Consider the following 12,859-nt stretch of genomic DNA (forward strand, 5'->3'; position numbering starts at 1 on the left):
TGAATGCACCCAGAAATCCATTTGGCCAGCCTCTGCTTGAAAATGGCGGAACCTTCAGATCACACTGAAGTTGAACTAAGTCTTGGTGAATTTCTGAAGGTCTTGGTTCTCCCAAGGTAGAACGCTAACACACTCTGGATATCAGATGTGTATAATATTGAGTCTCGTTGCTCCCATGAAGTTTGGGGAAGAACGAGGGAAGATGGATTGGTTGGCTCAGGTGAAAAGAGGAGGGTACTTCAGGTAAAAAATTTAGGGTGGGGTCTTACAGTGACCTTATCTTTGAAGAAGATGGTATAAGGTGGGTGTGCCATGAGGGCTCTTAACTCTTCCACTTGTTGGGTGGACATGATAGCGAATAAGAATGTAACTTTCATCAACAGATGTGTTGGAAAGCATGTTGCTAATAGTCTGAATGGGGCTTCGGTAAGGCAGTAATACCAACTTTAAATCCCAAAGTAGGGTAGGTACTCATATTTCAGGATAAATATTCCTGATGCCCCATAGAAACTGTTTGGTGGTGGAATGGACAAGTATAGATATTAGGGATGTAAAATATTAAGCAATTAAATGGTTATCCGATAAGTATTAGTCTTACCGTTAATCTATTGCAGTTAATATTTAAAACACATTGGTAAAATAATTTTGTGACATTGTAATACCTAATGTGCACATTAAAAACGCTGCAGCAATACCAACCAGCAAATATGTAGCAATTGTGTTGTGTAACCCCGTGACTAGAGCTTCGATCCACAGTTCTACAAACCAAAAGTATGGCAGAATGACATGGAGGAATGTACGAGTATTTTCGACTTAGAATCATAGAAGATTAGGGTTGGAAGGGACCTCAGAAGGTCATCTAGTCCAACCCCCTGCTCAAAGCAGGACCAATCCCCAGACAGATTTTTACCCCAGTTCCCTAAATGGCCCCCTCAAGGATTGAACTCACAACTGTGGGTTTAGCGGGCCAATGCTCAAACAACTGAGCTATCCCTCCCCCCTTAATGAAGTAGCGGGTCATTGAAAAAGTGGGTTTACACATAAGTCTGTCCGTTTTTGTTGTTAGTAAGACACTTGACAAAGATAATATATACGTGGGGTAGATTGTGAACTTGTTAATGACTAAACGGTTAGCAAATATAATTTTAATAGTTTAAATGGGTAATTTTAAAAACAATATTTACATCCCTAATCGATATCCCATCTACCTTCGGTTGAAAAACAGTAATAGCAACGAGGTGTACTTTAAGTGAACTAAGAGATAGGCTGGATTTTTTTAGTTCCCGCATGTATTCTAAAATAATCAGTGAGGAAGCGGTAACAGCTTGGACTTGTTTGTTTTGGCAACAGATGGCAAATCTCTTCCATGTGATTGTCTTCTTCCTGTTTACCAATATGTCTTTCACCTGTTCCTAGCAGGCTGGTTCATTGTGCTGGTGCCATGTAGGAGCCATGCTCTCAGGTGAAGTCTCTCCAGATTTGGGTGGCAGACCTGTCCTGCATCCTGCAAGAGAAGATTTGGCAAGAGTGGAAGAGTGCACAGTGCGAGTACCAAGTTTGTTTGGGCCATGCGAGGCCTATCAAGAGGACTTTGGCCTTTTTGGTTCTTATTCTGTGTATTTCCCTTGATAGCAAGGGGATCGCTTGAAAGGTGTATAGGATAGGCATGGCCTATTTGAGGAGAAAGGCATCGCCCAAGGAATGGGGGCCCAAACCTGCTCTCGAGCAGAATTGCAGGCATGTGTGATTCTGGGAGGTCGTGAAGAGGTCAATGGATGGGTGACCCAAGCATTCAAATACGTTCAATAGCACCGTGTTGTTTAGTTCCCATTCATGGTCCTGGGAGAATGCATCTGCTGTGGCATTTTGATGTGCTGGGAGATATGAGGCTGAGATGCTGACATTGTGCTGGATACACCAATTCCATAGTTTCTTGACTTCAGCGCATAGGAAGTGCGACCTTGCCCCTCCCTGCCTGTTTATATAAACATGCAGGCAATGCTGTCAGTCATTACCTGATCAATGACAGAAAGTGCAAGCACACATTGCAACTGCTCAGAGTTCCAGATGATGTGTGTGCAACAGTGTCTCGATGGGAGACCACCTGTCCTGAATTGTGTGATGTTGTAGATGGGCCCCCCAATCTATCAAGGAGGCGTCAGTTGTGAGAACCATTGAAGGTGGAGTTTGTGTTAAAGGGACTCCCATGCACACATTGTTGGGTTGTGACCACCAGTGTAGCGAGTCTTTGACTTTGAACAACATTACAAACAGCATCTGTTTAGGCTGCGTTTCTGTGGTACGTGGTTCTTAGCCAGCCCTGAAAGCAGCATATGTAAGATGCACGTGTTGTACCACGAATGTGGTTGCTGCCATATGGCCTAGTAATTGAAGGTAAGCCCATGCCGATATCTGTGGGTTGTTCAATATGATGGAGATCAGATTGGCTATAGTGAGAAATCTGGTCGGTGGTAGGACACTTCGGCCTCTATAGCATCGAGATGCACCCCAATGAAGTCCAGTTTCTGCACGGCTGTTAGTGTTGATTTCCATGTGTTGATTTGTAGTCCCAGCTGCAAGAAGAGAGATTGTCGTCTGCATAGTGTCTATGGCATCTGCCCAGGTGGATGCCTTTAATAGGTAATCATCCAAATAGAGAAAAATTGTCACTCCCTGTTTGCGGAGGTGTGCCACCACTACCAGGAACACTGTGGAAAACACCCGAGGCACTGCTGACAGGCCAAGTGGCAGAACTTAGTATTGATAATGTTCTGTCCCCAGAGTAAACCTGAGAAAGCTCCTGTGTATGGGATGTATGGTTACGTGAAAATAGGCATCTTGAATTGAAGGTCAAAAACCAGTTCCTCTGTTCCAGTGCTGGTATTATTGTTGCTAATATGACCATCCTGAACCATTGGATCCTTATGAATTTGTTTTCTGAGGTCTAAGATAGGCCTCCATCCTCCATTCTTTTTCTGGGTTAAGTAGTAGTGGGAGTAAGAACCCTTCCCTTTGTGTTGTGATGATACACATGGCACCCAGTTGTAGGAAATGGTTTACTTCTTGCTGTAGAAGGTGTTCATGACAGGGGTCTCTGAAGAGGGAAAGGGAGGGAGGGTGGGATGGAGATGAATGGTATTGTATAGCCTGAATGGATTATCTCCAGAACCCATTTATCTATGGTGATGGATTGCCATAATAGGTAGAAAGGAGTCAACCGGTCTCCAAAAGCAGTGGATGGTTAGTGATGGTGTCAGCACTGAAGAATGGGGAAGGTCTTCGGGTCCTCAACCAAACTCTCAAAATCCTTGTTTTGAAGAGGGCTGGTGGGATGGTTGATGATGCTTTGGAGGCCTCTGTCTTTCGGTGTCATGGTGTCTCTGTTGTGAGGCTTACAGGACAGACCTTGCGTGCGGAGTGGGATAATATTTACCGTTCTCTTTTTGTTGCAGGTGTGTATATAAGGGCAGCAGAGCGTCGCCCTTGAGTCTTACAGAGTGTGAAGTGATTCATCAGTTTTTACCGTGAACAGCTTCTGGCCATTGAATGGGAGGTCCTCAACGGTGGATTGTACCTTTCTTGGGAAGTTAGACAGGCGAAGCCACAAAATCCAGCACATTGCTATGGCAGTGGCTGTGGAGCGCACCACTATATTGCCCACATCTAGAGAGATCTGCAAGGTGGTTCTGGATAGGAGCTGACCCTCTGAAATTACTGACTTAAATTGGTTTCTTTTATCTTTTTATTGAATTTATATGTCAATAAATTCACTGAGTTTGGAGTAATTTGTGTGGTCATATTTTGCCATTAGGGCAGCATAACTGGCAATCCAGAACTGAAGAGTGGCAGATGAATAGGCCTTGCAGCCAAAAAGATTCAAACCTTTCCACTCTTTGTTGTATCAAGTGGATCTCAGTTGTTGTCTGCCTCATTGGTTGGCAGCATCGACCACTAGTGAATTTGGTGCAGGGTGAGAAAATAAGTCTACTTCTTTAGAGGAAACATAATACTTCTTATCTGCTCTCTTGCAGGTGGGCAGTATTGTAGCTGGGGTCTACCATGTTTTTGGCCAGTCATTTATGGGCAGCGCAATTTTAGATTAGGAGGATGTATGGAGAATGTCCAGTAGTTTGTGCTGGGACTCTGGGACCTCCTCAAGAGGAATCTCTACGGTATCAGTGATTCTTCAAAGAGTTCTTGAACACATTTAAAATCATATACCGCTGGAGGTGGCGGGAGCATTATGGCCTCGCCCAAGGACGAGGAAGAAATGTTGGATGTTGGTGTTGTAGCCTGTTCCTGGGTTTCCTCCTGTTCTTCAAATGCTCTCCTCAGTGGGCTCTGAAAGTACAGCAACTGAGAGTGGTGAGGGAGCTCTAAGCCTCATTTTGTATGGGCTTGGAGTCTGGGGTACTGTCTCCTGTATGCCCCCAAGCAGGGCAACGGAGTAGCGAATGATGTCAGCCCTGTGATAGGTTTTAGGCTGTACAGGTGGATCCAGTGCTGAAGTAGATTGAATGGGAGAGGAGTGCTGAGATGAGAAGGCAAACTCGTCCTCAGTATCTTCTTCCTCACTAGAGAATGGTGGGGCCAGTGGGTGAAGTGGGCTGACGTGGTGCCAGAGAAACATCGTGGAAAAAGGTGATTCAGGCATCAATGAGACATGAACATCTGCCTGATATAGGAAGAGGTGCGGTGCCGATGGCTTCAGTATGAAGGTAGTCAGTGCCAACAGTGCTGTTGTAGTCGCAATTGTTGGTGCTGAACTTGGAGCGCTCCGAGTTGTTGGGACAGGAGGTGGAGCCATAATTTGCGTTAAGACAGCTCTGTCGGTGCTGTAGCGGAGGAGTTAGGTTTCTGTTTGCATCTCTGATCCAAACCTGTACACTCAGGGTCACTGGTTTTCACGGTATGTGTGGTACCAGACGATACTGGTGCCTTGTGAATACTCAGCCGCGGCGCGATTGGTACCGAGGATGAGGAGTGGGCCAGAGTGTGCTTCTTTTTTGGTGGCTCCTTAAAAAAAGTTGAAGAGCTTTTCCTCCTGCCTTTTTGGAAGAGTGAGCTTTCCACGGTGAGACAGGTGGAAGTTGCCAGGGAAAATTGTCCAGGGAAGGTCTGCAGACCTGGATCAGATGCTGGGTGCAGAGACTTCTCCATTAACCACAGTTTGAAGAGTGGGTTTCTGTCCTTTCTGGTGTGAGCTTCATGTGTCTCCCCTAAGCACCGGACACACAGAGCGCCCGTCCGAAACCGGGATCGCCTCTTAGCCAGAAAGGCAGTGCTTGAAGCCCAGTAAACTGGGCATGGCTTGATTTATTGTGGTTCAACCTTAACGGTGAACTCTAACTATGAACTCTAACTAAGCTAAGGGGCATTCAAACTTGGAGTAAAGGGGGAAAGGAAAAAAGAATTAAAGGAAATAAATGGGGAGAAAGGGATAAGTAAACCTAACTACAGTACTAAAGACTACTCTAAATTCTTAAGTTTAGCTATCAGTCTTAACACTGCTGGGAACTCCATGTCAGATTGAGGATGGTTGAGAAGGAACTGAGGTGGGAGTGGGAGGGTGTCTTGTCCTGCAGTGCTAGGTGTGAGATGTGGAGCATGCATGCGTGGCCCAGACAAGCACTGCTGCTGAAATTCTCCCATCAAAGGCATAAGGATGCACCAACACCTGAAGTGCAGTACCTCTGAAACACTACTTGAAGAACTGACATTTACTTAAGTGCTTGTTTCTTAAACTATGCTCCATAAACTGTATTTTTATGATCATACTTCATCTGAATGTATTTCAATTCTCCATTTATGAAAGCGCACACACAGGAACTTCTGGTCACATGTAGTTTGGTATTTTAATACAAGATAAGCTACACAAGATGAGCCCCAAAATAACTCTGTCCTAGGCTCAGAATTCTGCCTGCTCAAGCACACTCCCTCAAGAAAACATTTAAGCAAATCAATATGGTTGAGACCATTTCCCAAAGGTCAGCAAATACTGGCTTTGTTGAACGAACAAGGGAAGTAAATTCCATAAATGAGGGCCCTTCAGAGAACACAGCTCCCAGCTGTTCAAATATAGTTTAGTGCCTTGGTTAAACTCAGAATGATATAAAAGGAGAAAAAAAGTGTCCCCAAAAAGTGTCCTGACTCCTAGCATTGTCTCCTTCCCCCTAGATCCCACCAAAGGGCACAGGGGACCAGTGTGATTTTCACTGCGCAATTACTTCAGTTACCTGCTTTTGGCTTTAGTGGCTGGGCAAGCAAAATCACCAGGACAAATTGTCAAAACCCTTCTAATAGCCGAGCCAATTCAACTTCCCTAATTGCTACAGCCCTGCAAATACATGGATATCGCCTTTATATTTGCAGACCATTTCTGCAGATCGGATGTGGATACAAATTTTGTATCCTCACAAGGCTCTACTAATTGCTTTTTGGAGTAACAGTCCTAGTGAAGAGGATGCCTTCTGAAGTAAGTCCCCTTCCTCTGCCATATCTGTGGTGCAGAAAAGAGAAAGCAGCTCTCCTGCATCTCTGCATCCCTAAGTCAAGGGCAAAAAGCCTTTCCCACATTCCTCCCAGCAGCAGTGTTATCTCTAGGTTGCTCTGTCAGAGACACCACAGCAGAGATGCTGCTGTAATTTTCCTGTGGGGAACACTTCAAAATATCTCCTTGGCAGGAGTCCTGTGATGGTACAAACTATTTTGCTTAACCATTGAGTTATTGATACATATTCTGACTTTTATCTCAATCTTTGTTTGTCATATAAACATACTGAATGGTATTCATGTTTTAAGTACTGCCACCCTTTTAACACATTGATTTTTTGCTAGTGGTGAAAGCTTACTACTATATTTTGATGGAGAGGTAGAGAGGCTGAAGACCTTACCCAGGTGGCAGTACATTTTATAATATTTCAGAACAATGTTTACTATAGCTGGGCAATTAACTATAAAACTTCAACAAATGTTTAATTGAATAAAAATTTGAGTTTGCTTCAGCTGCATTCTTCCTTATGTTTGCTTTCTGCAAATATGCAGAAATGAGCCTACAGCACAATAATTTTCCACAGAAACAATTCATCAAGTAATTTTGAATGGAGAACAAATATAAGAAAATTACAAACTGGTAAACAGAGAGGCTACATTCCTTGAATAAATTATTTGCTATGCTTTAATCAGTCAGCTCTAATATTTACCAGCCATAATTACACATATTTTACAGAATGTAAAATTATCCATTGTCCTCTGGAGAGAGGCTGGCAGTGACACATGGCTTCTGAGACTAGGTGGATGGGTGAATTATTTTGAAATCTAGAAGGGCACCGCTTCCCTGATCTCCACAAAATGAACAGTGTTCGGAGACTCCTAAAATACCTGAACACAACTGCTTGCTAAAGACTCGTTTTGATCTTTCAAATTTGTATTTGTCAGCATTTCTTGGCAGAAGTAAATTATTTACCAATATTTTAATGAATCTGTATATGTGTAAATGTCTAAAAAGCCTAAGAAGAGGATTTTAGAAAACTTGATTAAAATTTTTCAAATGTTTTTGGTACATCTCTCTTGATTCACACCCACATTCAGGTTGGAATTTAAACACGAATACGTTGAATTTGAAGTTGATCTTGTCTAGACTTGTCTCTCAGGACCTATATGTAAAGCTTTCACTTATTGTCCAATCTTATTTGGAAAGGCCAAAGACTACATAGGCATAATGAACAATGCTTTTTCTCCAAATGGGCCGGGCTACTCTGCTTGACTTGAGTCAGAAGCCTAGAGGCTGGTGGGGATCGAGGACTGCCCAACATGGGTCTAGCCTCTGTCCCGGGTTTACTCCGGTGCTGCGGCGAAGTAGTCCTCTTCCTAGCCTATTTGGCGTGCCCAGAGGATGGGGAGCTAGTCAATGGTGCCCAAAGGTCACCGCTGCTGACTCGGAGTGGCATGCTGGAGCCGCAGTCAGCGTCAACTCCACCAAAATATCTCGGAGCCTAATGTCCCTTTCTCTCTTGGCCCGAGGCTTAAATGACCTGCAAATCTTGCAGCGATCGCTGAGATGGGTTTCCCCCAAACAGCGTAAACAATCCGCGTGCAGATCACTCACTGGCATAGATCGCCTACAAGTGTTGCACAACTTAATACTCGAGGCATGGGGCATGCCCCGGCCTGGGTGCTCTAGCTAAACTAAACTAACTACAGGTATCATACACTGAACGAACAAGCTGTTTTGGGGATGAGCTACAGCAAAGCTCGAGCAGAGCAGTTCCGAAGCACCTTCACTGGTTGCAAGAAGGAACTGAGGACGGGAGCAGTGCGCAGCACCCCTTATACCACGCCATGGATGCGCCACTCCAGGGGTCGCTAGGGCACTCCCCTACAGTTACTGCTATGGGAGAAACTTCCGGCACCGGTGCATGTGACGAGCGCACACACACCTATGTGGAATACACATGAGCAATTATTTGAAGAATAGCAGCTTATTAGCAAGAGATTATCAAGCAGCAAGTGGATTATCAAGGGCTGTCTACATTATAGCAGTCTTGTTCCCAGCTGCCTATGGGCAGCAGTGCTGCCCAGAATCTCCACATCATTATGTGTTGCAGTTCCCCTCTAATATCTCTCTCTTGCCCCCAACTCAGCCCCTATATCAAGGCTTCTGAGGGAGTCCTCTTAGAGCAGCCTAGGGCTACCTTCCTTATTTTATGTGCTAGGGGAAATTTTTTGTTATGATCCCCTTTTATGCCACTCTGGTCCTTTAATCCACCTTAGAGGGGTCACAGCAGAGATGCAAATTTTACCCATAGACTTTAGCAGGTATCTTCAATACTTTGGTAAAGGGAAAACATGAAAATAATTCTTACCTTGATTGGAACAGTCTTCATTATCTGTGCTTGTCTGAAGATTTATGAGTAAATTAAGCATTAAAGAAAAATGCTTTAATTCCTTAAGAACACAGTTATCTTACTTCACTTTTTATGTTACTTAAAATTTCAGTGATCAAAAATTAAAAGGATATTGTTTCTTTTCTTCTTTCCCTCCAGCACTGTCCCGTTTTTCCTTTTTTTCTGTTTTTTCTTTATCATGTCTAGACTCCTATGCAAAATTTGTATAGGGAAAATAAAGTAAAATACGTTTGTGTACACAAAGAAATTGGATTCGCTTAACACTGTTTGACCTGAAGTCGCATTTTTCAGGAACACAACTACAACGTTAAGTGAGGAGTTAGTGTATTTATCATTGCCTCTTCCAATTATCAATTTAACAATACATTACATTACTGTAAACAATTTTTTTCCTCAAAAACTCCAGTAAACTCCATATGCATAGTTGAAGACAGATCTACTGTAGTCACAACCATTTAAAAAATGTCTTAGCAAGAAGACTATAATAAATGGGTGCTCTGGTGTCTTCTTAGATGGACACACAGACTTGCAGTTAAAAGAATATGTAGAGTCAGTCTGGTTCACACTCTAATGACTGAATATAGTCTTCAAATTTGAACACACTTCCTTACCAAGGGCCAAATGAGTTTTCCCATATAGATTTCTTGATCAAATACAAGCTAACTTTGGCAAAATCAATATTTAAGTAAAGCCCCATTTCAGAATGTTTTTCGGACTGAAAAGGAACCTTAATTCCCAATACCAGCGAAGTATAGAAAACGCTGTTTAAAAATATTAGTACCCCAATCGAGGCTATAAACTCACACCACAGCATTCAAAAATAAGTATTATCTGGCACAGAAGGTTTCCTCCATCATTGCTGCTAACATGACAGGTGTTCCCTCATGACTTATCCAGTCAGAGTTGACTATTGAGTGTATTAAGTAAAGTTGCGACTACCTGGCCAAAAATTCCAGATGTATTTTCCTCTGCCATTTGCAATATCTGTGTCTAACACACAGGCCATACACCAGGGCATTCAAAAGTTGAAAAATAACTCCAAAGCATTACCTGGCACAAAATGTTTCAATTAAACGGTTTAGTAGTAATAGACAAACAAGAAAGTTTATTCATTTTACCTTTTTGCTACCAGAGGAACTTTTCTCCATCTTTTCAGTTTTGATTGAATCACCCTTTTCTTTGCCTGAAGATTTTGATTTGTTCTTCTCCTTTTCCTTCTCATTTGAACGAGGGGAATCAGATGGACTTTCACTTTTACTATGTTTTGAAGAACCAGCTGGAAAAAAAATGCATAACACAATTCATAATAACGACTGGACACTTCAAGCATAGAAAAATGAAATAAAACACATACTTGTTCCATTTTCCTCTTTACGCCTTTTGGTTGAGTCCTGTGGCACCTCCCGGTCACTATTTGAATGATCCTAAAGCCAAATACCATGACGTAATGTTAGCAGATTAACAGATGCTGATTTCTAAAACAGAATCCTAAATAGAATACTGTACAAACACCATATTTTTCAAGTCTTTAAAGACAGTTGCATGATTAAAGTTTGTTTAAAATTTCTGAACTTAACTCCCTTGACATGGAAGATTAAAATGCAGTTCAGAATCTATTAATGTCAAGTACTGGCCTTTTAAGAATTAATAGGGCAAATGAAGAATAAACCCTGCAGCAGGTCACCTCTGTCTATAAGGGCTACCACACCAATTATAATTATTATGGCTTAGAGTCAAAGAATGAGTCAAGCATGCACCAACTTTCTAAGTTATTTCAGAAAAAGTCACAAACCCTTTTTCGATCTTTCCTATCCTTTTCATCTTTCTTCTCTCTCTCTCTGGATCTTTCCCTGGACTTGTCCAAATCTTTCTTGTCCACTTCTCTCTCCTTACTCTTGGACAGTGCGGGGGTAGTGTGGTTAATGTAGTGCTGTTAAATTAATGCAATATTACTGAGGATTAATAATGTCTTCCTAAATGTGGAAACGAAAAAAAATCCTACTGTTTGCTGCATCAGATCTATCTCAAAGAATAAAAACTAAACATTATTACTTTCCAGCCAAGCAAAAGGTTAAAGGCACCTCTATTGTCCATCTGTGGGAAAAAAAGTAGCATAATACTCAAAAACTCTTTTAAAAAAGTGTCTTATACAAAGCTGAAAATTCAAGATCCACTTTTATAAAAAATCAGCACTAGTTCGAACAGAAGATACACTTAAGGTAAATGTTGTTGTATTAAAAGCACATTAAGTTATCAGTAACACTTAATATAACCAGTGCAAACCAGGAAGTAATACTGTTGATTCTGCCAGTAAAAATGCCTGGACTTACTACAGTACACCTAGCATATGGAAATCCTGACTTTCAGTACCACAGAGGTAATGTAGAACTGATTTTATTTGCCCAATTATGGATCACTGTCAAAATTGGTTTAAATGATACATCTTTTTTATATTAGCATCCCAACAGATTTCCAGCATATAGAAGAATAATTTACAAATGACACAGGGATGACTTAATGGGATCTGTTTTTTAAACATGTTATTACTTTTTGTTAAACACTAATCTTAAACCACAAAGTGTTTAAGTCATATATTTTTGGAAGATACTGAGAACAATGAATGGGTTCTCCAACTGCAATACTGTAACAATCAAAGAAACATGAGTATGGACGCAACTCAACTGGGCCACAAATCCTCAAACTGCTGGCTAGTGGAGAGAAGAATTCTTCAAGTTTGTTTTGCAAATTTTCCAGCATATAATTAAATTAATTCTATTTTTAAGCAATTTCAATATTCTTTGTTCAGAGTATTAGCAACAGGTGTGATTGTTAAAAACATTTTTTGGAGAGGGACGTGGGAAGAAAAAACAAACACCATCATAGAATGAGTAAAAACCCCAATAAATTTAATTAATTTCCTTTGCTTTATTTCCAGGTTTCAGCAAGTATAATTTTTAAACATACTTTATTCCCTGGTTTGTTCATATCCATGAAGTACAGAATGTTCAGCTCCCTTCCCCCAGTGTACACTTCCTGCTCCAACAAGACGCCATAGCAGGCACTCTCTTGGGGATATGACAACTACCATAGATAAGCACTGGAGAACATGGAGTCTGCTCTATAGTGGAAGTTTCAGATCTTTTATTCCAGACTCTTCCCAATCCCTTATCTTTAGCTGTCAGTTAAGATCTTATAATTTATCGTTCTACTCAACAGTATATAAAAAGAATATGGAAAACCTTAATCCAGTGGTCCCCAACCTTTTTGGGCTGGCGGCACCAGCCGAAGGACCACTGCGGCGGTAGAGCACCCGCCAAAATGCCAAAATTTCGGCGGCGACGCCTCTCGATGACGTCGCTTGCCATCAACAAGCAACTTCGAGAGGCGTCCCCGATGAAATTCGGGAGTGATGCCTCTCGATGATGTCACTTGTCGATGGCAGGCGGCATCATTGAGAGGCGTCCCAGCTGAAATTCGGGAGCGATGCCTCTCTATGACATCACTTGTCGGCGACAAGGGTCATCATAGAGAGGCGGCCCCGCCAAAATGTTGCTGTGGCATTTCGGCAGGTGCTGTCTCGGATGCCAGGACATGGGCGCATTAAGAGGCCCCCACGGGCGCCATGGCGCCCGCGGGCACCGCGTTGGGGACCCTTGCCTTAGTCAATTGCTGGTTATTTAAGATGAGCTTTTCAAAAGGACCAAAAGGATTTAGGTACCCAATTCCCATTAACTTTCAATGACAGTTGGGTACTTCAGTCTTTGAAATTTGCACCCTTTATTTTTAGGGACATGTGTCAGGGAAAGAAGAGGGTCTGACTTCCTTATTCTATAGGCAGAGTTCATACGCCAATGCTACTTTATGAGGGTTGTGATTTTACCAGCAGAACACATGCTGGTTCATTCAGTCAGAGAAAGAAGGAGCAACTGGAAGGGAGGGTGGGAAGTGGAAAG

General features: G+C 42.3%; 1 protein-coding gene across 3 annotated transcripts in view; it reads right to left on the bottom strand.

Moving 5' to 3' along the window:
• THOC2 (THO complex subunit 2) overlaps positions 1 to 12,859 on the bottom strand; it is a 101,498-nt gene that overhangs the window by 1,982 nt on the left and 86,657 nt on the right. For 2 of the 3 annotated variants that reach the window (XM_050964462.1, XM_050964461.1), the window contains 5 exons: positions 10,699 to 10,836; positions 10,261 to 10,330; positions 10,025 to 10,182; positions 9,020 to 9,096; positions 8,865 to 8,912 (listed from right to left, as the gene is read on the bottom strand). In XM_050964462.1, coding sequence (XP_050820419.1) covers positions 8,885 to 8,912; positions 9,020 to 9,096; positions 10,025 to 10,182; positions 10,261 to 10,330; positions 10,699 to 10,836 — 471 coding nt within the window. In that variant the 3' untranslated portion in view covers positions 8,865 to 8,884. Of the gene's footprint in view, positions 1 to 8,864; positions 8,913 to 9,019; positions 9,097 to 10,024; positions 10,183 to 10,260; positions 10,331 to 10,698; positions 10,837 to 12,859 lie in introns of those variants that run through there. The other variant, XR_007775844.1, reaches the window with a different exon arrangement.

Source organism: Gopherus flavomarginatus, chromosome 8 (assembly GCF_025201925.1).
Source record: "Gopherus flavomarginatus isolate rGopFla2 chromosome 8, rGopFla2.mat.asm, whole genome shotgun sequence".
NCBI classification, from domain to species: domain Eukaryota; kingdom Metazoa; phylum Chordata; order Testudines; family Testudinidae; genus Gopherus; species Gopherus flavomarginatus.